This window comes from Poecile atricapillus, chromosome 5 (assembly GCF_030490865.1).
Source record: "Poecile atricapillus isolate bPoeAtr1 chromosome 5, bPoeAtr1.hap1, whole genome shotgun sequence".
In the NCBI taxonomy this organism is placed as follows: Eukaryota; Metazoa; Chordata; class Aves; order Passeriformes; family Paridae; genus Poecile; species Poecile atricapillus.
The window spans coordinates 21169896-21195754 of NC_081253.1; the positions used below are offsets into that span (position 1 = coordinate 21169896).

The 25859-nt window shown below is 35.5% G+C and overlaps 1 protein-coding gene across 2 annotated transcripts in view; it reads right to left on the bottom strand.

The window, feature by feature from the left end:
• OLA1 (Obg like ATPase 1) overlaps nucleotides 1–25859 on the bottom strand; it is a 94966-nt gene that overhangs the window by 25906 nt on the left and 43201 nt on the right. For both annotated transcript variants that reach the window (XM_058840575.1, XM_058840576.1), the window contains 3 exons: nucleotides 24768–24943; nucleotides 12578–12658; nucleotides 12217–12314 (listed from right to left, as the gene is read on the bottom strand). In XM_058840575.1, the coding sequence (XP_058696558.1) occupies nucleotides 12217–12314; nucleotides 12578–12658; nucleotides 24768–24943 (355 nt within the window). The remainder of the gene's footprint in view (nucleotides 1–12216; nucleotides 12315–12577; nucleotides 12659–24767; nucleotides 24944–25859) is intronic.

Genomic DNA, 25859 nt, shown 5'->3' on the forward strand with positions numbered 1-25859 from the left:
CATGAACTAAACAATAATGAAAGAAGGCTACACTTTCACATGAAGCAAAACATGGTTATACCAGGAATACAGTGTACAGTTCCAATGACATGGTCAGTGACAAAACTGTGAGAAGCCTTGAAAACATTTATCATGAATTTTTGTGTCAAACTGTAGTGAGTATCATGGTTTTATGTTAGGCAACAGATAAATAAATGGAAATAGAAACAAGCCATTAAATATTTCTTGGTCAATGTACAAGCCATCACAAGGAATTCAGGGACTTAAGAGTATGAAGAATATAATTCCTATACTCCCCTCTTCTTGAAATGTAAGAATAAAATAATTAGCATTCAATATTCAATAACTCATCAGCTTAGATAGTTCAAAAGGGGTTTTCTCCACTGCCCTTGCAGAGATGATGATATCCTGCTATGTTGCTTTTGAGTCTTAATTTCAAGTCAGTGACGAAAAACACAAGGTTGATATTTTACATAAAAAGGTCCATTTCCAAATTACAATAACTGTAATACATGAGCTCATAATGGATTTTTTATCAAGATTCAAAGACAGCTTTTGAAAACGAGCTCTTTGATTTTATCACTTAGTTTTATTTTATACATATACATCTTTTAGTTCTGACTGCTACAAAAGAACTGGCTATATACACAGCACTGTTTTTTGGGGTTTTTTTCATCACTCCATGGTCTTCAATGAAAATGCATCATTTTGAGAACATTAACAGTCTGCATTATCAGAAAAAATGAATCCTTAATAATTATTCATACACCAAGTAGCTGTAAACCCAAATCATTTCAGAAGACCTGAATGTGTCAAGAACTTTGACAATTATGACTGGAGCCAGGAAACTGTAGCACTGCAGAATTTCTTATGAATTTTTCTAGTTACTTTTTATAAATGCTGTCCTAGATGACAGCTTAATGTGTACCACATGCAATATTTATTCTTCTTCAGTGTCAGACTGTCTAGCCATCCAAGGGAATACAAAGAATGTCACTTATTAGGATAAAAGCACAAGGAAGGTAATCAAGGACATATGTAACATCAGCCAATCATGCCCTATTTCAACATCCTATTCCATTCATAACAGTTCAACAATTATTTGCTTACTGATAACTTGCTTTCAGGCTGTTTGTGTTCCCCATAATGGTGGTTTGCATTTATTTTGCTCTCTAGAATTGGACACTTGCTGTGCCATGCATGTTTGTCAAAACTTTCTATCTTCTGTCAGAAATAGCTTTAGCATATCAAACTATTTCTGTTTGTCAGAAATCAGCAACAGAACAATCCAGTTACCCTCTATGTCAATAGGTACTAACAGAACTAGAGACCAGAAACAAAAGGCTATCAGACACCACACATTACTGCAAGACAGGCAGCTAAACCCATGTTTCTATTTACTGTACTTTGATCATATAGCTGTGTCTTTATGAAAAGCTTAGTACAATAATTAGACTCTGAACGGAATGGAAATATACTTCAACAAGATACTGTCTGAGCACAAAGACATTAACCTTGCTCTTAAGTTTGAAAACAAAATTTTTTACTGGTCCACCATGTCTCTTTACCATACTTCTACTTATTTATTTATTTTACCAAATGCCTATATGAAATTCTTGTAGATATCTGCTGATTCTAATCTATATGATGGATCAAATTAGGAAAAAATGTTAGTTCACAAAGACAAGTAGAGATAGGCAGATAGAGGGAGCCAAAGACAAACATTTACCCTCCATAAAGCTATTTTTAAATAATACTACTAATAATAATTTTTGAAAATCCTATGGGAAACTGAACACACGTGCACATGCATGCACACTTCATTAATCTGAATATCCTGGGACATAAAGGTTTTATTAAATAAAAAACAGGTATGCATTTAATGAGCCTCTGAAATAAAACATAAGCTGGAAGTACCATCACATGTTTTAGATCGGCAACGTTGTGCAGGTTTTCAACGTATTAGGTGTAAGATTTTATTTTCTTTTTTTTTCTTTAATAAAAGCCATTTGGATTTAAATACAATTTTGCTTCAGGAATGTACTACTGTGCCAATGCATGAGACCAAGAGGAAGACTCAACATACAATGAATCTGATAAACCAAAGGAAGTACAAAACCAACACATACACTTAAGGCTCTTTCAAATACCTATCTTCTAAACATCTCTTCAGGCTTTATAAACTAGTATCAGAGCACAGTTAAGTCCCAAACATTATTTTGTTTTATATTCTATTTAGCTGCTCTCCAAATTAACAATAATTAAGCTCAAGCATTGGTAATAAAGGATAATAGGATACTCATACCCAATGCCTCATCTGACAGTTCTTTAATTAAACATATGGAATGTACAAATTTTCCTCTCCAATTTAAACATGAACATGCATCTATTCCTGATTTCCAGACAAGGATACATGGTTCCATCCACTGTAAGACTACTGACTACCAACATCTGAACATTAGTCATCCATACTAGTCATTAGAAGAAACTCTAGCTGCGAAAATAAAATACTCTGCCAAAACTTTAGAAGGTAAGATATGTTTCTTGGGAAAAACAAGCAGTTAAATGAAAACATATTTCCACATACTTAATACAAAAGAATGAGCTGTAAATAACCATAAAATTAGAAGAAAACTATTTTAAAAAAATACATTTGATTTTCAAAATAATCATCAACGAAAAAATGTGTCTGTCAATTGTGAAACAAAGAAGTCACTTAGAAAAAGCAAACTTAAAAAGAGGTTGCCAAAGCCACAGGAACCTACATTTCCAATTGTATAAAAGAATCATCCTCCTCAAATATTATTTTTCCATTTATCAAAAATGTTTGACTGCCTGATGTTTCCATGTAGTCCCTATTCATAGAAAACAGAACAATGTTACAAAACATATTCCCCCAGAGAAGATGTTGCAGATCATTCACAAAGAACAATTTCAAGATGAGTATTTTTCCCATACCCTACAAGTATCCCAAATACCATGCATGAGAGAAATAATGGTAGGTAAAATAAAATTTGCTTCAACTATGAGAACTTAAAGACATTAACACAATTCTGTAGGAAGTGATAGCATGAAATGTTTCAAGAAATGAATTCAATAAGCAGAATTTTTGATGGATATAAAGGTACTTGTCTGCAAATCAAATACTGCAATACTGAGTAACACATCATGAAAAGAAAGATACCTATCAATTGGAACATTGTTCAAGAGCTTATATTAGAGCAATACTGATTGCAGTTCCCAATCCAAAATACCAAAGCAATACGAATGTATTGTCTTGCTATTCCTTAACAAAAGACAGTATTATCAAAGTGCTTTTTGCTTTAAAAAATGTCTAAAATTGAAGCTCATCTTCCAGGTATTTCCACTGTTGATATGCCTAACATGAGAGCTTTCCTCTCAAAACCCATTAGTTACAGGCAGCAAGGAGGTTATCAGATCCGAACGCAGAGGAGGAGCTACTCCCATCACACCACGTGAGACCACAGCCACTCACCAACAAAGTCATTCAACAGCTTCCTCACCATCTTCTGATTCCCAACAGACCTTCACAAAAACAACTGCTGTTTTTTAAATGCCATGTCAGATACAGGAACAGTGACCCAAAAGATTGGGACACAACCTCATAGTATCTATTTTCCCCTTAATTTTAAAGAGAAATTTATTTGCTTAAAGGGCTATGCACAACTTCTATGTTGTCTAGTTGACAAAGGCAGGCTAACAATGCTCATTTATTCTGAAAGGCACAGGGCTTAATAAATTACTATGAAGAAGAAATAAGTAACAATATAACTTAAGGATAAACGACTGTTAACAAGAATAAAATTCTCTATTAGTTTATCTGTAAAGCAAAACAGGGCAAAAGCTCCCTCTATTAAAAACCCAAAATCCTACTTTCCAGGATAAGACCTGCTCATTAATGAGCTCATAAGAGAAACCACAGCATATGCAGATCAGTCTTTACACTTCTTTCTCTGCCAAAATTCCCTTCACATGCAGAAAAAGATAACTTGATAAACTAGAGCATATTAGGAGACAGCATTTTAACTACAAGGAGAGAAGTGTAACTGGACCTTTGCAATTTGCATCACGAAGTATTTTTCTAAGTCAACAATAAACAGAAAAATGCAGCAGAACAAAGCTCAGTCTCCAAGAAAATTTAGACACTCAATTGCAATCAAATAATCCTAATCCCTGGGAAATTTAATTGAGGAAACTATTTCACCTTACTTTATTTTCCTTCCTTCATCACTATTATAGCCAAAAATCAGTGCAGTGAAGGTGACTCTACTCCTAACACTCAACAGCACAGAATCAACAAAGTCTGTTGTACTTCTCCATTACTAATGATGTTTCTCACCAGGATTTTCAAATGTGAAAGAGATTTTGACATGAGTATCTACAGCTTTACATCCACAGTCAAACTGCTCTACTCTAAAACAAGTAAGAGTGAAATTCACTACTGAACAATTTACCACTAAAAGTAGTATTTGAAATCTGCATCTGAGATAATGACACAATAGTGAAATGACAGCACTGATGTTGTGGTGAATACCCTGTTCTCCATACATTTCTGAGGACCTGTTGAAGAGGTTGTGTTGATGATGCTCAGGACTAACAACCCTGGACTGAAACACACTGAAAACTACAGAATCTGGTCCTCAATATGAAAGCAGGTTTCTTAAGCTGCTTACTTTCCTGCCTTCTTCCATTCTGTAACAAAGACAAGTGAGCAAAGCACAATTTCTCCTTCACTTTTCCCATTTCAGTGTTTAGGACATCGCTGTCTTGGGAGTATTATGAAAGAGAAAGGCCTATTATCCTAAATATAAGTTAGTCTGAATCTAAAAACTTAGGACATAAAAAACAAGCTGAGACACTCTGAAGCTAAAAATCTCACTTAAAGAGGTATCAAGCTACTGAAAATCCCCAAACTCATTTAGTTGTTAGTAAAACTAATATAGTAAAGCTATATTACACTATACATTGTTAAAACTATGCTTTAACCTATCATACATACGAGGGAAGCATTGCTTAGCCATTGCTCAGTGAGGGACCACAGCTACATACAACAAACACTTAAATGACCGAGCACATTTGGATGGCCTTTGAAAAAGAGGACTGACTGTGTTTGCAGATATCATTCAGGAGATAGATTATTGATAACATTCCAGAAAAAAACTGCAATTATTAGAAAATATCAACATTTTCATTGGATAAGCTGACTTTAAAGTAGACAACATTTCCCAAAAAATTGTGTCTACTATTTCACCAGCATCAAGACCTTTAGGGAAATAGTGAAGAAAACTGAGGCATGAAGCACAAGTCTAAGTAAGCAGCAGAAAACTGAAGCTCTTTACACAGCATACTGGGAAGAAGGAAGTACCCACTACACAGTAACAAAATTTATACTCAAAAGACATCTCTGTGTCTCAGGTTTGCTTCTGAGCAGTTTAAGCATTGTCTGGTTTTAAACAAAACCTAAGTTCAAAAAGGATTTTGTACCTCATTATGCAACCAGAGTCAGAAACATCACATTGCAATAAACGGCAAAATTTACATCATTGTCTTTGAGAATGTCACCTTGTAACATTTTTTTGCGGAGGTCCCTATCGCTGCTGCTCATGTTGTTTATAAACTGAATTAATCCAAGTTGTGTAATTAATTGATTTGGAATCCAGTATAACATTATTCTCTCCCTTAGTATTTTGTAACTGAAGCAGCATGTGTTTATTAAAGAGACAAAAATATTTATTCGAGAAACAAAGCTTATAAAGTGTTCAGACAGTATATACTAATAAAGAAGCCCATTCTTACCCTTTACAGGTTTGGAAAGTTTTTAAGCTGTTAAGTTTTTGCTTGTTGCAAGTTAGTACTAGATTTTGTGCTGCTTTAGATTTTGCCTATGAGAAGTTCAAGAGTTTAAATAAAATATCATACAAATTACTTTATTCCTCAACTGCCATGGCAGATTAAAAGAAGCCTTGTTAGCAGATAGCAATTCACAAGACTACACAAGCCAACTGTAAAAATGGTAGGGCATCCAAACCCATAGCTGCAGTTGTTCAACATTACAACTGAACCCACAGAATTGGGTATAAACAGATCAGACACTACAGTGATGATGGCCAAAACAAAAAATTTAAAACACTGAGAAGAGCATCTGCACAGAGCAGAAGAAAAGGAAGAGAAGATGGGAAGCAATGCCGACTTGTTCAAAGGAGGTTTGGATGACATGCAGCTGGTAAGACAGGGATCATAGCACAGCAATGACGCTGAGAAGTTGCTTGTAGCCAACACAGATGCTCTCAGAGCACGAGAAGCCTGGTGGGTCATGGCTGCTGGGCTGGTTTTGATGCTGTGAGATGCTGGGCTGTCACGTGTCACACAACACTGGAGAGACTGTCCTTCATTTCCCTGCTCACCCTGCTCTCTCTGTCTGCAGGCTTTGATGAGTTCTAGCATAGTGTAATGGTACTATATCTGCCCAGGACAGGCCTTCCCAAAATCAAGAAAGTTTCCCTCTACTATGACCACCCCTCTCTTTACTAGTTCAGGAGTCAATATATTCTAAGTAAATTACTGAGGTTTTATTTTCTGACTTTGCAACATAAACTTTAGCTACTTAGCAGTGCCATGTTGTAATCAGGTAGACCAGAATTTTTGAAAAAAGTATCACCATACAACATTGCCCATTTTTAAAACATATATAAACAACTTATTTGAAAAATTTTACTGTCCTAGTATGTAGGAACCAAGATATTTGGCACAGAGCAAACTTGCTATCAGAGATAAACCACCACACCTGGGTGAAAGGCGAACACTGGAGCAAAGTTAGACTTCAGGAAGGTGCTTTTGCATCTGGGGTGAGGTTACACACTGAAGCTGAGAATGGAACCCATCTTTCCATGCTTAAAGACATTTCCCCAACACCTGCTATTACCCAAACAATATGCATTCACATTCAAACAGACAGGGGACTCCAGAGGGGCAGGCAAAAGAAAGCAAAGCAAAGCAGGAAGTCTGGCGAAAGAAATCATCCAGACCAAAGGACTGGACTGGAACTAAGCCAGCAAGAATGGGATGAAAGCAAAGGAGAGGGAATTTGGCAAAGACCCATGGAGAACACATCAGCTAGGAAAATGGTGGGGCAAAAAGTATGGGATAAACAGAACAACTAAACAAAGTCACTGGAATCGGTAAAACAGAAAACTACAAGAAGTCAATTGCCAATGTCAGGACATGATGCCAGAAAGAAAACAGACTGCCATTTGGTTGATGGATGACTAATTAATTTGTATTCATTAATTTACTTTTATAAGAAACAATAAAGAATAACTGTTAATTAAGCAAACAACATGCACTAGCCCCTGTTCTACTAGGTAAGTGGTCTATGAAAAACATATTCAATTCTCTAGTAGTTTCAACAGCCTGAGCTTTAAGATACTCTCTCTCAGTCAGGTAGTAAAGATGTAGCAGGATGCCTAACTTCTGGATCTGGCTAGCTTTGAATATCTGACTTCTCAAACTGTGTGTGCAAAACTTTAGTTATACCCAGATAACAACTCCTAATATTCTTCTAAAGTATTTAAATTTAAGGCAGGAACAAGAATTATAATATACTTTTTTAAATATTATTTTCTAAATTTGTCAGCATAGAAGACAACCTTAAAATCATGAAGCAGCTATGTAAAGAAAACATCTCAACACCACCTTGGAATTACATCTTATGATTTTAAAATTCCTTCAAATAATTTCTCAAATACATTTATTAGCATCAAATGTAATTGCCTAAACATCCATACCTGCAGAAATACAACCAAGAACTCAAAGTCTCCATTTATTACCATAAATGGTAATAAATAACTCCATTTATAACTCTGTTTCCTAACTAGTTTAGAAGTGAAAGACTGAGTGAAACAGATTAATTCATACTCAAACCTATGGAGTGGTCCTTTTACTTGACCCTCGATATTTCTTTCTTCATGTCAAATTTCCCTACCCCCTCCATTTTTTTTAAAATATTCAGAACATCTGAAGCAGTATGAAAAACATGAATAGAAAAGGATTATTCACTCTCATAATACAAGATCTAAGGAGCATCAAATGAAATTATGATGTGGCAGATCCAAAACAAGCATAAGGAAGTACTTCTACATATAGCACATAGTTAAGATGTGGAAGTCCCTGCTCCAGGATATTGGGATGCCAAAAAAGTATACTTGGGTTCAAAAGGTGAATAGGTACATTTATAGAATAAAAATCAGTCAAAAAGTATTAACAACAAGTATATCATATCTGGCTTAGTCAGTTCTACAATAACAGATTGCAAGAAGCTGGATGCATATACTCTGCTTAATCTGTTCCTATAATCTTCCCTGGACATCTGTTAGTGGCCTGTCAGAAACACGATACCAGAAAAGATGGACCTTTCATCTGACCTAATTATACCTCTTCTAGCTTAAGAACACTGAAGGGCATTAATAGGCAAAATTTTATTTATCATTACATATATGTAACTTTTTGAAATACACAGGAGCAAAATACTAAGTCCCCTATCCTATCAACAATTTTTAACAGAATGCCTACCATAATATTTTGAGAAACAACCCCTTAAAATAACACTAACATACATTTGGATATTCAACAATTCTGAATTATATTAGAAAAAAACAATGTCCAGAAATCCATAATTAAGCCTCAGACAATTTAGTCACAATGCTAGAGATACTAGAAGACCTTTAGCAGCATAACTGGCTTTTTGAATTACAGTCTACACATAGGATGAAATTCACTTTATTTGACCTGAGAAGTTGAGTCAAAAGATCAGTTATGCAGCTTTGACATATACAGTATTTCCAATGCTTGCTGCAAGGAAGTCCAAAATACCAAACCAAATATGATGCTAAGCATGGTCCACTACATTCACTCATTAATTAGCTCAATATATTTCATAATTGGAATCCATCCTATGAACCACTAGAAGCACACTCTTTTAGCAAGACTAAAATGTAAAGCTTAAATTAGATGAAGGGCTGATAAATCAGATATCCTGCATTTATGTGACATCCTGGGACTCAGAATGCAATTGTGACTGATAGTTATTATTATTATTATTATTACTATTTTGAATATTTTCATGGTGAAACTCAAATACAGTATACCATGGTTAAAGAACCAGATCCAGATTTTAAAAAATTAGGAATTATTAAAAGAAGAGTTTAAATATTCATTTAGAACACAGCAGTATGTATTAAGAATGGTTTCAGTGGATTCCCCCATAAACATCAAGATTACTGTCATCTGATCATAACACAAGTGCGACTAACACAGCTGCCATGTCAGCTTCTCTTCAGGGGCTAGGTCTTAATCATAAATCAACTGAATGACTAATTCAACATTGTTAAAACCAGCAAGTAACTGCTTGGAGCCATTCCAGTTTTTACATCTTTCAAAAGGTCAATACACCTACTCAGACACACAATAGTCCTATCTTTCACAGTGTTTTCTTTGCTTGGATTGAAAAATAACACATTGGACCTTAAACATAAGTGTTTTAACTAACAATTAAAACGTTCATTAATTCTGAAAGAGTGACCCAGTAAAACAAAGACAATTTTAGTTCCCCTTTCCAACCAAAATCAAAATGCCTCTCTTCTCCATTGCTGTTTTGAACACTTCTACAGCTGCAAAATTCTGATGAAAACATTTTATAGCTGAGAATTTCCTACATTAACCTTACCTTTGTTATAGAAATATTATGAATTAAGCTCAGAAATAAACTTTTTTGAGAAGAATGACTACAACTAAATGTGGCTTGTATTTGAAATGTGAACACCTACCCCTCAAAATAATAACAAAAATCACAAAGTGGCATCTAACAGTAAAATATATTCTAATCATTTACGTCTGCTTGCACCACATAAATGACAGAAGCCTACCGTTAGCATCCTTCATAGAAAACATTTATTCTGCTCTTAAATATAAAAGCTATGTTGCATAAACAGAGGATTTAAAGCTGTGGCAGAGTAGCTGAAGGAAAGGAAATGGCAATCTTTCTGGTTCTACTAGATGCCTTTCCCTATCACACAATGTTTCCCACTCATAAATACATGACAAATACTTCCTCAATCATTTTTTACGAGCAGGGATGCACAGGGGGTAGTCAATGGCTAGCTTGAGGGAAAATAGGAACAGCAGGAGGCAGAAACTGTACTGAAAATGGCTATGTGGTAAATTCTCTTCTGGAACATCACTCAGATAGCCAGGCTTTGATCTTTCAGCTACAATTACACTCACATCCATGAGACCTGGGTATACTTTTTAAAAACTAAATCATTAATTGTAATAGAAACAGTTAAACTGTTTCATTATATGACTCCTCAACTCAAACATCTGATTTTTTACAAATTAAAAATTGCAATTTATCCAGAGATTTGCTTTCAATTGGGTTTAACTATGCCACCATCACAACTAGTCTCACAAGAAACACGGGGTGACTGGCGACAGCTAAATCACAGACTGGCGTCGCCTAAGTAGTCTGGCTACCATTAGGGTCTGGGAAATGGTATTTACTGTACAATTAGAGCCAGTGAGCTCTACCCATAATCATCCAAATACAGGTGTGAGGAGCCTTTTCCGGACAGGGAAACTGACTCATCCATTTTCGCATAAACTTCCATGTGTGTACAGTTACAGCAAACCTTAAGAAATCACAGCATTTTTACTTTGAAAAAAGTATCACCTTACAATAACACAGCAAATACGACTGCCCTGATTTTAAATACTTCCTTGGATAGAACTACTTCTTATATTTAAATTGTCATACCCAAAAAATATTTAGAGGAAAAAATTAATTTAAAACGATAAAATTTGGCCAAATATGATAGCTTACATTATTATATTACTTGTCAAGTCTATTCTGAAGTCTGTGTTTGGGACTGAGAGGGCTTGCAATTAAAATACATTAAATTTTGTTCTTTAGTACCAACACAAAATGTCTTGGAGTATCAAAAGGACAGTTTTAGTTGCAGTAATTTCACAGAATTTATTCTAATGATTTATTGGAGTTAACCATCTGACATTAATTATTGTTTTGGCTTCCAGTCTATGAATGTTTATTTTTCAGTTTAAAGCCTTCTCACTCTTTGATATCATATGGAAATGAGAATTTTTAATGGAAAATTGAAACCATGTGCATCTAAGTACTTAATGAAGTACAGGGAGAAACAGAGGGTGTACTTTAGGAGAATTCAGATATTCCGCTTTAGATACTTTTGATTTGTCTGGATGAGTTACATGCATATATCTGTTCACAAACATACATTTATACATCTTCAAACTATCTCACAAGTACAGTGTTTAAAATTCTGAATTGTAAGAAAAGGTTTGCTGTTTGGTTGGGGTTTTTTTAACTAAACACACTGCTATATATTTTCCTTCGTCACATACGAACTACCCAATCCCCCCTGTTCCCAGAGCAATATTTATGCTGCTAGAGCTTCCAATGACATGCTAAATGCTGCACTCCTCAACAGTGGATTCCCACCATATGTCTGCCATGTTAGGACTGGATCTTCATCCACTTCACTGAATGTCTGATAGATTGATTTTGTAACCATCATGTATCTGAGTCACAATACTGATGTCAGAAATACCTGATTAAAACCTGAGCTATTCATGGCATTAAAGCCCATCAGAAGCGGCCTGTGTAAACCACAAGCAACACACAAGAAGTGGCAAGAAAGCCAGGCACCCAACTGCAAACAGAAGAGTAACATTAAAATGTGCAATTTTCTTTGAAAGACTTCAGTGCAACTCACATAGCTTTAGTCTTCTGACATTCAATTCATTCTTTTGGAATGAAAAAGATGCTGTTCAGACAACCAGCGTTATAGAACATGATAAAGCCATATGCTTATTTAAATTAGTACTCCTAAATCAAATCTACTTTCTTCAAAGTTAATGGATTCATGTTAAAACATAAGGATGGAAAGCATATTCTTCTCTGCAGTTTCAGTCAAGGTTTCACCATATGCATTGTACTCAAGCAGCATGTCAGTGGGAGCATAGCAAGTAACAGAAGTGCAAGATCAGTTCACACAGCTATTTTAATTAATATCCTTGGTGATCTAAATGTGTAAGGAATCACTGACCATTGAAAAGACTATGTGAAACAGAAATATAAATGTAGACATTTAACCTGCACACACTCACCACTTGTTTTTCTTTCTGATGTAGTCTTTTTCAGAGAGATTAACCAAGTATATCATTGGTTTTGAAGTAAAAAACAAATGTTTGTTCAAAACATCAATCTGGAAGTGAGAATAGAGGGGGAGAAGTTTAAAAACAGTTCATATCAACTTGAATTAATTTTATGATCATTTTCCTCATGACATGTCTGAGAAGGCTACAGAATTCAAGTGTAATACATAAATCACAGATAAGCATAGATTCAGCTAATACATTTAACATTCAATACACTATAAATATGAAATTTTAAAAAAATACTTTAAAAAGAACCAGTAACAGGTAGCAAAATTAGAAGTCAATTCATGAAGTAATATTTATAGCCTACCTCTTTGTCATTCCAATCATGATAGAAGCGGACAGCTTTCTTTTCATCTATTACCCATGTCTTGATTTTGCACATTACGTCCTATGCAAGATCAAAAAAGAAAAAAACCAAAGTCAAAAACTCAGCTGGATATCAAGACTATTCTCTCCCATAAACAAGGCATGTATCCATTAAAATTCAAAACATATACGCAAACTAAAAATTAGATAATACCTTTTAGAGACAAATTTTTACTCCCCCAGAAAAACAGAAATTGCTGCTTTAGAAGTCACTAAAGAGCAATATAGATTATTAAAGTCCTCCAAATCCCACATTTAGAAAGTTAAATACACAATACTCAAGTATCATCTCTTGTCACCAATAACATCAGCAAAGCTCATAAAATATATGTAAAAATCAGTACATTTTAGATTGCTTTTCGAACTCAGTAAGACGCAACATTTCAGCATCCAGCGGGAGAGACCACGTACAATATAAACATGCCATTAAGAAAAGGGAATGGGTGGGACAAAAAACAGCAAATATCTTTTTTTTTTTTTTTTTTAAATTGTGAGCAAAAGAAATGGAGCCTATTATTGATGATCCACCCTCAAGAAATTAATTCAAACGGCCAAAGCCCTTTTTATTCCGCATTAATTTTTCGCCAACACCTTCTCCCTCCCCCCCCAAAATGAAACCTGCCAAAGCCTCCATTACACAATGGCAAGAGCCTTGCACTGGTGACCTCCAACCAGCTGCATTCACTTTCAGAACATCTCTCTCGGCAGGAAATCTAAAGGCCTTTTAGTTAGCAAGCTAGTGTGCATTCAGAAGGAGTAACTGCAGGAAGAGCCCAATGTGCTTTGTTTCTCTGGCCTTTCTTCACAGAAAGATTAATCATCTGTGAAATGGAAACGGCAAACAGCAAGTGACACAAACTGAACCCTTCAAGCCTTTCCTCATCAGTTTTGTGGTCGTGAATCCGAAAGCTGCGTGTGGCACGGTTTTCCTTACAGGCAGGTGTTAATAAAAGGCTCTTGGGTCTGAAAGGTCAAACTCTGCTCTTCTAGGAGTAGTACATTTTAGAGTCGCCTATTTTTTGTTGTAGATAATTTATGATCATGCTTTAAATAATGCATTTTTTTAAGTTGCAATTGATGCAACTGAGCATTAAGATCTTTAAAATACAGGGAAACATTCCCTGAACTGTGAGCACACAACATTTTTTGCACTTAATGCTATGCAGTTGAAGTACATTTATAAACAACCACAAATAACATCAGTATTTACTACTGTCTTTTCTAGTCTTGCTGTAGCTTTAGTGGAGGGAAAAAAAAAAAAAGAAAAAGCTCTTCTAAATCTTCAGATCCTGATTTGAAACTCTCCAGGAACAGGACTCCCCACAGATTTTAACAAGGAAGGGGCAAGCTAAAACTTTTAATGAAATCTAACATGTTCTGCCTAAGAATAATCACTTTTACTCTCCTATAACTGAATTTCACTCATAAATGTTTAAAAGTGGCTAATATAACACCATTTCCTACAAGGAGAAGATCAAAATGCTATATTACAAATGCATTATGATTAAAAAAGCACTGTGCAGCTTTGCTATTAACTGTTCTTTAAACCCTAAAAGGCTTCCCATAGATCTCACTTGGCACTGCATATACAACCTTTGACAAGTAATGTAGACCATTTTTATTCATTGCCTAAAATTGTAGGCAATTATGTGCGTCACACTGGCCACCTGCAAATTCTGAATGCCTGCTCCAGTTGTCAGAGCAAAAAACTAATGTCGGAGGGGATTAATCTAGGGGGAGAGAGTCCTCTTTAATGGCTCCAGCAGGTGAAATGGCCCAGCTGGTTACTATGATGAGTGGCCAGAACAGCTTATGTAGAGACATGCAACAAGATTACACATAAAGAAGAAAACAGTGGTACCATCTTATCTTTAACCCTATGTGCTTTTTATTTTTTAATTAATCAGTATAAACAAGATAAAGGAAGCAATTCTACCAGTAAGTACTTTTCACTTAAGATCTTTATCCTCAGCTTCTCTTTAAATAGATATATATAAAAATCAACACAATCACCAAGATTCCTGCTCAGCTGTGAAGGAATTCTGGTTACACACTATTTTGGGTTTTGAACTAGTTCTGTAGGCACTTACCACGTGGCTTTCAGCATTACAGTTTTTCCCACAATAGCAACGCGTTGCTACATATAAACTGGAGTCAATAAAAAATTGACAGTAAAAAAAACACTACAGCAGAAGTCACCAGAGCCAAACTTTTAAATTTCTGCTTAAGCAGAAATGAAATGTTTTGTAATCACACTGTAAGGGGAGCTACATAACACAGAACCTCCAGAAAATTTCAAGCATCAACACAGCAAATAAAGTTTAGCCTTTCTAAAGCCTATCTAAGCGCAGAGCTGCCAATCAAAACCTCTCCTCCACATTCTTATAGTGACACCAAGTCTAAATCCATTTTGGCACTGACCTAGTTTTAGTAAGTTGTTGTTTATGTACCTGACTTGGTGATGTTTGCACTGCTGTTCTAAAGGAGTGATTACATGGACAATTTCCACAGGTAAGGCCGACCTACAGCTTTATATGCTGGGGAGAGCCAACAACTGTATACTCACAATTTTATTTTGGTTTTATAGGGAAGTTGGCAAAGCACTGGAAAACTTTCTTTAGATAAAAGCATGGAAACTTACAAGCAAATACAGCATTTTTGTATGAAGCTGATGAAGCAGGGAAACACGAAGAAGTTCTCTGATGGACTATGTGAGCAGCAGTCACACCATGCAGAATGTAAGGTAGACAGTCCAGAAACTTAAAAATGGGTCAGCTGAACTTGGATTCCCCTGCACCAGTGAAATGGGACTTAACTCCTTAACAAGAAGTTGTTAAACACAAATGACAATATGAAGAAAGGCACATTTCCACATTTCTTTTTAACTGAGTTGCCCCAATACTTTAGAAAGCATACAATAGCATATTTTTGGGTTATTTCTCATGCAACACCATTTTTAATTATTTGCTTCTATTTAGGACTGGCGAAAGAGTACAACCTAATCTTTTTAATTTCTCTATCACTGTGCCAGTCATTTAAACACCTTTAATCACTACTCAAGTTAACTTTGAAATGCTTAATAACAGAATACAGAGCAGTGATCATCTTTGTTTTATTAGATCTGGCCTCCCCAATTGTACACTTTGAGGTCAATCTGTCACCAGCAGAATTATCTACTTTGCCTTCTTTGATGAGAGGGGTACTCTTGTTTTCCAGCTAGGAACATTTTAACAAGAGCCATTCAGAAAGCCACCAAAAATCCCTCCAAATTCCAATTTGCTTACAGCTGTCAAGGCATATGAAATATAGTAAATTTAATGAATATCAAATATCACTGTTTTAAAGATCAGTTAATTTCTGACTATATGCATGGCAATATATTTAGCACAAGTGAATACTCAGTGTATTTAGCCATATGAAATACAGTGATTCTAATTATGTTCTGCTCTCATTTGCCAAAGACCATGAGTAGTCAACCCACAAATGATAAGCAGGACTATAACAGTAAGTCCAGCAGTATAAAATAATGAAATACATGTAAATTGCATATAGCAGATTTACCAAGACCTACTCATGAGACACTACTCTGTAGAAAAATGTGCATACATTAATAGACTTTCTGGATGAATGATAGTAATAATGTGTGCCAATGCCAAATTCTTCTTACAGCATGAGGGACTAAACTGAAGCTTGGAAAACTCACTTGCCTACTTGGCATCAGAGAATTGTGATTTTTTTGTTGTAAATTACCAGGGCATGTAATTAACTTCCGCAAATTTAATAAAGAAATAAGCAGTTGTGAGGATTATCACTTCACACTTCAAAGTGCAAGTGAATTCCCTGTGATCCTGCAGGCAATGCAAAAGTCTCCACTACTACAGAGTAACTGTGGGTACAGTAGGGTTTTTCTCCCACCAAGGGAAATATGGAGAGTTTTTCAGCACCTTATTCATTCCCTTCAAAACTTCCAAGATGCAAAAACTTACCATCTCCCTGTAAAAGTTTCAAAAGTACTTAAATATTTTTTATTAACATGTTTCAATTGTTTAAAATCCTATCATTTACACTGCTCTGCTGCTTGGAAAAGCTACAAGGAGTATCTAAAACATTATCAGTAGCTCTTAGCTCTTCTCATTTAATTCCAAAGTCCAACACCATTGCATACCAGTAATGAAGGTGGTAGTGTAAAAATAACATATTCTGACTTCCCTAAAGAATCTGGCCCAGTGGCAGAAGGTATTTCTTTAATAAACTACTACATATACTAAATGGAGTCAACACCACCTACCCAGAAGGTCTCAGAATACATGTGTAAACAAAACCCCCAATGTGTGTGCATCTGATGGCACTCCAAACAAACTCTTCGCATTTCACTGGTTACCATCTTTCAACAGCCAAAAAAGGCCATGTTAATGACACACACATTCTGAGAATAGTAAATTACTAACAACAGGAACCTTGTAGGGACCAGAACTGCCCCACAGCTTTAGTGAAAGCAATCTATGCTTCTCCAGACGAAACACTCAAGTTCATACACTGTTGGGCAGGGGACAAAGGGAGGGTGCATACAGTATTGACCAACACAGGAATTCCCTTTGCAAAAGTGACTGAAGCCTGGAGGATCACAAGCAAATTAACTGTACTAGAATATTAATGCAATCCTGGAGTATATAAATAGCCTAATGTCCAATGGGAATAATTCTACACTTATCTCTGCTGAAATAATGAAAAACTGGAGAGAAAAAAGCGAGGTTTTGAGAAAGTGGTTACACATGAAGACTTGCTGTTCTTAAATTCTTTGCTTTTATGGCATTATATATATACAACAAAAATCTCACATATACAGGCTTTTTCCCACTGGCATAGAGAAATCAAATGACTGCTAAAGCTTGACAAGTACAGACTAAAGTTGTGCCTTATTTCTAAACAGCAAAGATAATTAATTACTGGCATAGTTAAACAAGTTAAAGTAATTTAACTCTAGCCATAAAATATTTCAATAAAGGTTAATTTTTCCAATAAGAGATACATTCCATTTTAACCACAGTTGTAAGAAATTAGTTGGGATACGCAAGGGATCAAACGGAATAATAACTATTATTCCATCTGGCCTTCAAAATTTCAAAATGTTTTTTCAGATTCAGATAGAGAACAGTGCTATTTGAGGTACTCAGAGATAGCTTAACTGTGTTGCAACAAGAGCAATTCATTGAATATACACTATTTTCCTTGTTAACAGGAGGTGTATGGAGTACACCGAGTCCACAATCCTTCTATCCACGGCTTTCCTTGGAAATCATTTCACTTCTATTGAGCATAGCCTCAGCTCTCTGCTCTTCCTGGATGTTTTCTGGCGATTTAGAAGACTGAGGCTGAAGTAACATAGTAAGAATTTATTCTAAAAACACTGTTTAAAAATAATGGTATTTTAAAAGACAATTAAGACAAGTTTTGCAGTTTAAAGAAAAGCCTAGATCACGTTTTCTTCATTGTGGTAAATGCTTAAATAAGCTGTAGCAGCTGGGTGCAGGAAAGAGAACAAGCCAGGTACTGGATTGACAATAAGCTCCTCTGTGGTACAAAACAATGTCTAATCTCTTACAATTCCCTTGCTTACTGACTTTAATAAAAAGACAATGGGACAAGTAATGGATTTAGGACAAGTCTATTGTCCTTTCTTCAATTTAAAACCTTCTCACAGAACCAGTACAAGCTGTACATGATATAAGATTCACTTAGAACTAGATGCCAATAATGTTTATGAACCACAACAAGCACTTTCATCCAAAATATCTACAGGCATTCCAAACAATGTAATTCATGTCAATAATCTCCAAATTCTCCTGTGTGGGTCATCCTTTTGGGCACTACAGCATTATACATGAAACAACTCAGCCACTTGTCGCTTCTCAAAAAAAAAAACAAGCAAGAATACAGAAAGCAGTCTATCTACAAGTGATTATTTCCAGCAGTTCAGAAATTCAGAACAGGGAAATTGCACTGAAAATGAAAATAAAATATCTTCCGCAGAGTTTCACTAAACTTTTCTTACTGCATTAGCCAATCCACTAAAATTTCCAAATAAATCCATGTGTGAATGCATTTGTTGTGGATTTGTGTGAATTAAGCTGAGTGAAAAAGGCGTCTTTTTCAGAATACCGCTATTTTCATATAGTGTTATTTTGGTATATGCGCATACAGTTTAAAATGCCTTGGATCTAGATGTACCCGGAGAAGCATGATTTACAAAATTAATTACTTTAAGCTACTTGTCAAATCTACACAGGAAAGATCAGCCTTGACAGAAAATATTTAAGCACTGACTTCTCTTTGTCTACTGATAATACAAAAAAAAAATCCAAACGTGTGTTTACAGATTATGTACTTTTAAGTCAGGCTTTACTACCAATCAATTCACAAACATCTGCCATACTACATTTAAAATGTTCTCCAGAATGAACTTTAATTTCCTCTAAATACCACATTAAGCACAGTAAATGGTCCACTCAAGATTTTAGGCATAATTATATGCATTAAGAATATAAATATTTTCTCGATTCCCTATGATTTAAGTTAGCAATTGTAAAAGCCATCAGCAGAGAGTATGTCAACAGCGTATGTGTACACTGCTCCTTTCTTTCCATCTCCTGTGGAACAAACTGGCCCCTCGAACTCTTCCCACACAGGGAGACCAAAGAAACTGTAAAAAAATGTATACAATTCATCACTGTATTTATCTTCAGCTTGGAATGAAAGAAAGGTGAACATTCCCAACTGACATCATCAGTTATAGGAAATACGAGTTCATCCATCCGTGAGAACTCTGGCAAGTGCTTACAGCGAGAGGTCAGCGAATTCTGTTTGGCACCATCCCATTCATCAGAATATTGCAGGAAGGAAAGATTTTCATCCAGTATATATTGGTAATAAGAAGAAACAGAATGTACCAGCTCTTTGTTGTATGTGAAGTATTTCCCATACCACACTAATGATTTTAACAACAAATTATGAACAAAAGAACACATTTCAAACAGTTACTATATTCTGAGGACAGGACCAAGACACTAAATGTAAGGGAGGAGAATGGAAGGGATTAAAGCTACTTAAACCACCATTAGGAAGATTTTGCTTTACTCTTCACAGTACATACACTGACAAATACAATAACTATAGGCAGAGTGTAAGTATTCATTATTAGGTCACTGCCCATCACAGTAACAAAACAAAGCTTGATGCCTTTCTTTTAAGTTGAATATGCACTAGATGCCTCTGGGACCATTACACTAATAAGGAGTCTCTAACTGCTATTCTCATAACTGCAGTCGCTCTTCCTGTTATAAAACACGCTTGATTTGATAAACTAATCTTATTTTTAAAATGACAGACTTTACTGCAGACACTTGTGAAAACATCCCATTCAATTGAACACTGGAAGTTCAAACCCAGTGAACGCTGATCCTGACCTACTGTAGAAGGCACCTTTCAATAGAAAATTGGAAGTTCAGACACTGTGTACATTGACTCTGACCTAAAGACTGTGTCTTAGTATCACCAACATCAATTATCTGCATCAACTCAACTATAAACAATACCCTTGTAGTCAGATACGTAGATCTCAATACTGTTACCGTAAGAATTCTTGTGTTCTGGAATTCAAGATGTTGAGCACTAACAAAGGGCTGAAGGAACAGCTATCTGTTGCAGAGCTATGAGTTTCTAAGGACTGGAACTGAATCAGGCTGGAAGGACATTGGAACAGAAAATCCTGCAATAATACTCACTTAACTGTATTAGATGTTCCATCTTAAAGACTTCTGTCTCCAGAACTAAAAATCCCACCAGTTAAAAAGTATTTTTTAAAATTAATTTTATTATTTGTACATTCTGATTTATAAAGTCATACATATTTGAATTTTACTTTGAAATCCCCTGCTATCCAAAATGACATGAATAGTAAGCTAATAATAAAGTTTAACTCAATATCTGTCTCATCTCTCTGCATAAACCAACACCAGACAGATTTAAAATATAAAAACAAAAGTACTTTGATTGCGTCCTGAAATTTTATTTGTACTGTTTTAATAAATAATAAATTATTAGTAAATAACAGCAGTATTTTTATTCTGTAATATCTCTTCAGAAGGTTATAGCCAAAATCATATTTAAAGGTGTATGAAGTCTGAAAGACTAGTAGCCTTAATAATAGCAGTCAGTCATCTCTGAGACAGCAGTAGAAATACTTGCAAAACAGAAAATACATGTGTAAAGGAAGCTATTCCAGGCTTATGTCAACATTACATGTTGGTGATCTTGGACCGTATCATGCCATTGATTTTTAAGAAGGACTTGAAAATTATTTCATTGATAGCTCCTTAACAACAGTCAGCTATTTTATTTCTGCTGACAGGGGATTGAGAAATCAATTCTCTGTGAGACAGGACAAACAGTTAACACTATTCAACTGCCAAGCCAGGTCACTGCACAAAGGTGGATTTACCACCTGTAGGCAATGTGGGCTTAGAGGAAAAAAATGGTAATTAACAGGTTATAACACCATGCCAGAAGGCCAGCAATCAAGTGCAAATCTCAGATTTAAGTACTGTTGACTGACATAACACTGTCAATTTTTTATTTTTCTCCTCCTAAACTTTTTGGAGATTTCAGACTACCATGTCACAATTGTGGTGGCTTACTGATAAAGTGAATCTTCTAAAGCAGAAAATTCATATTTATAAAACAAGACAAATACCTTCTATAACTCTCAAGCAGTTGAAATTCTTGAGACATTCTCAAGCATCTTCACCTTGAATTGTTCCAAAAGGAATGGGGGAAAGAAAACAATTTAGCTTGTTGACAAGCTAAATTCCAAACGGAATGGAGGAAAAAAATAATAAAAAAGAGAAACACTGAAATTTTAACATCGTGCTTAAAAACAAAATCAAAATAATCTATGAATACCAAGTTTTTCCCTTCGTAACGTCCTGGTTTTCCTGAAAAAAAAAATGACTGGGAACGCTCTCTGCACAGACAAGAGCTGTTTCCACATCTCTGCTACAGAAGAATATTGCTAAGAACAGAATGTTAGCAATGACTGTGTATTTTACTGGCAAATAATTTTAAAAGGCAAATGCTGAGAAGTTCTTTCCCAGTCCTGTCCCATCCTTTTGTTTTCTGAAGACTAACTTTTTGGAAAAAAGTATTAATTTCAGGCCATACTGTCTCTTCATGATTTTTTTTTCCCCTGGAAAGAAAAAGCCTTGAACTGTAGCTGCATGGAAACATAACTAATTATGCTGGACAGGGAACTCTCTGTGACAGACAAGCTAAATACAGAATGCAATGGATTTGGGAAGTGCAGACTGCAAACAGCCAAAATATACTCCTAACATTTTGCTACCACTTTAGGAAGGAAGCATACATAATCTCTGTTTTTTTCACCAATCCCACATGGTTTCCCTCCTAGACCTGTAAGTCATTTACTGCATGGTCAATCCTGCCATCCTGTACTATAGTGTATTATATAGAATGCAACCACAGGCCCTCTCTGCAACACAAAACATGAAAGGAAAAGAGGCAAGACAAACTGTACAGGAGTGTCTCACAACCCAGTGGATGAACATCTAAAGCCCAGCACTGGCTGGAAATGTCCAAGAGCTGTTGTTACAGTCTTACAGCTACACAAATCTGTTTCTAGAAGCTGCGTAACTCGACCAAAAGATTGATTTACCAGGAGAAGAAAAGAGCTTTCATGGACCTTCACCATCAAAAAAGTCCATTTTATGAAGTCTTGTGTATATACACTACAATTCAAGCATACAAGTCACAGGGAAGACAAGCAAGAAAGTCCAAGATCTGCAAGATTCAGAGGCATTTTGCCTCACAACACTTCCTTGAAGAGATTCCCTAGCGACTATAGCTCCTATGGGCAGCCTTTGTCTCAAGAGAAGCATTAATTTGTGCCTCCCCACTCTGTTCAGCCATCCCTTCCCATGAAACAAAGGAATTTCACGCCTTTGAAACTTCTATTGTTGACAAACTCAGCTGAGACTGGTCATGTGTAACAGCTATTATTGGGAACAGAACTGGCAGAGGAATACGATTTCAAGAACTTGATGTTTTCTGTGCATGTCTTCATAAAAACAGGATTAAAAAAATACAAGTGGCAGGAAGTTTATGTTACAAATACAAGCTGACAAAGTCATTCTGACAGGTGAACTACAGATGAAGTAATAGTAAGGAGACTGATGGAAGAGGCAAAGAAATGGATAAGAAACTGAAGTTGGATAAAGACATTAATGATAAAGATTTGATATTTTTCTTTAATTAAATTGCATTTCTAGATTTGAGGTTTTTATTTTGTGTCTCCCTTAATTTGAGAATAATCTGACATTTTCTGTTTTCAAACACATACCAGCTTCCTGAAGTTAAGAAATGACTAAGAGCAACTCTTGTCACACAATCATAACTGTACCTACCACCCACCCATTAAGTTACACTATCACTGTTACAAAGTCTATTTAAAACACACTTCAGTTATGATTCTTTGTAATCACGGAAGTGCCAACTTCTTCCTTCACACAGGAAGAATATAGATTGTGATATAAAATCCTCAAAGCATCCAGAGAGGTACACTCAAAGAACCAGATGGGAACGTTCCACCACAAGGAGCTGAGCAAAGCTATTTCCAAAGACAGCCACACAACAAAGTGGGAAGAGCTTGAGGCTGGGGCAGAACAACATCACAGCACTCCTCATTTTCATCATGTCATACCAATGTAAAATTTAGCTTTAGGAAGAACTTTGAATTTGCTATGGACAGGATTTTTGCTTGCCCCTTTCTTTAACATGAATTAAAAGGTGAAATGCTGTATGGATGCTATTTGAAACTGTAGGCATAAACTGCACTGTTCCTCTAAGCATGTGAAACCTTTTGTAAAAGATAAAAATCACTGCCCACATGTACCCAGGGCTGGGTTCACATGACAGATAAGACCTTAAATTAAGGTTCTTAAATGATGGTTTTCTCTCTCTGGGCTTACATGAAAGCCTTTGAATCATCCAACAATAGCTATTTTTTATGGCCTAGATGAATCAAGAAATAAAATACTTTTCACACCAGATGAAGACTAGTTCTTCACCAACAGAAGCTACCAAAGAAGTGCTTTTTAACACTGCATCATGGATCTGAGTATTTTGGAGAGGGATGTTCACTTTCAGCTCCTATCCATTTCCAAATACTAGGTAGGGCCAAGAAATTTCACTGTACTTCAATACTGATAAATTGACCTAGCAGCACAATAACAATGTTTTTCTTACTACTTGCTATTGAAAAATCCATCTGAGGAAACAGCATTTTTTAATACTTACTTGCTAGACATAAATAATCTATTTCCACACTGATAAACTGTTGTAATAATTAGAAAATGCATTTTATATACCACCTGAAATATTTATAGAATTTATAGAATATTAATGACAAAGAAAAATTAATAACTAGACTACTGGTAAAGTGTAGGAGACTCAAGAGACAAGTGGCAGTAAAATAACAATTTGCAAAAATATACTTTGAAGTTGATAATTATTATACATTACTAATTTGCAAAGAAACACCACTACTGCCCTGTGATAACTGAGCTCATTTAAGCAGCTTTTCACAACGTTCTAAAATTAATTTCAACTAGCAGTCTGTATTTAACATGCAGTAAAAGACACAAAGTGCGATCATATCAAAAAAATACATTCACTTGCTGGCCACAGAAATACTAGCATCAATGTCATAGTAGAACTTAAAAGCAAGAAAAAGTCAGAAGTAACTTTGAATTACAGCTAGGCATCGATATAAGTTTGACAAAAGATTGGCAATGCTCATACAAAGCTGTGTCAGCAAGAAAGTAACAGTTAAATTTCAAAAGTTACAATTAGCTCCATCCATGAAATCTTACACTGACAGCACAGCCTGTCATTCTAGTATTTTTTCAACTCATAATAATAATTACTTTTAAACACATATAAAAATAGTAGTCGTGTTTTGCATTACACATGTGGGATCAATAAGAAAAGCCAACAATACAAATGTTTCAATTCAACACTAGGAGGACTTAATGGTTTTCTATTACAGGTCATGGACTTACATATTCAGGTTTTAATTTCTTGTCTCCTCCTCTTACAGCTACTTTTTCAAGCTTATCTATGCTCTGCATGATCAGCTCCTCATCCTTAAGTCTAAGTTCTTCATGTATTATTTCGATGTCACGAACAGGATCTACACTTCCTTCAACATGAGTGATATCATCATCTTCAAATGCTCCTAGAACAAAAGAACACTTAAATTACCTATTAAGCTAAAAAGACAAGAAATACATATTTAGAACATACTATAATGAGTCAAAAAAGTTTGAAATTGAGTGATTGTCTCACCCATGTACAAGTGTCCTGTGCAATGTTTTATATCACACTGGTTTAGTATGTTCATTTACATATCATCTCCAAAGCTCCCTCTCTGTATATACAAAGCATAGCACTTTGCCATTTCAGGACAGGACTTAAAGCATTTAAGAGTTTCTCCTATAAAGGAATAGGCTAGAGCAGTTTCCTGAAAATAGCTGGTGTGTTTAACAATATCTAACCTAGAAGCAGCAAATACAGCAGCTGAATTGAAAAATGCAGAACATTTTAATACACACAGTAATGGTTACAAGAATCATGGAATGAAAACCTTACAAATCACCTTGGCAGACCTCACTGGCTGCCCAATTTTACGCATTAAGAAACGAAGAACTTCTAGACAAAGAATTCTGAAGTTCTGAATGACTCTTAGTGTTTCCAAGGGAAACAGGGCTTAGAAAAAAAGGCCTGAAATCATCTGGCAGACCTCGTCCCTGTTTCAATCTACTTTATCACTGTGGTTCTGACGGTGATTAGATAATGAACCACTCAGACACACAATTTACACAGCAGCTAATTTCATCGGCCTGATTTGAGGGTATGGTTTTTAGGGGGCCATCAAAGAAGCAGATGAAGGTGCATTTGTCATATATGAGTGACAACCATTCACAGTATCTGAACAAAATGGTGCTGGCCCTTATTAGAAACACATGCTATTATCACATATTTAAAGTGCAGTTGAAGCCATAATTTCAAATTGCCAACTGGAAACATAAGGTTAAAACAACCAGATATTACTGACGCATGTGTGCTGACTTCATGCCCTTCTGATGACAATC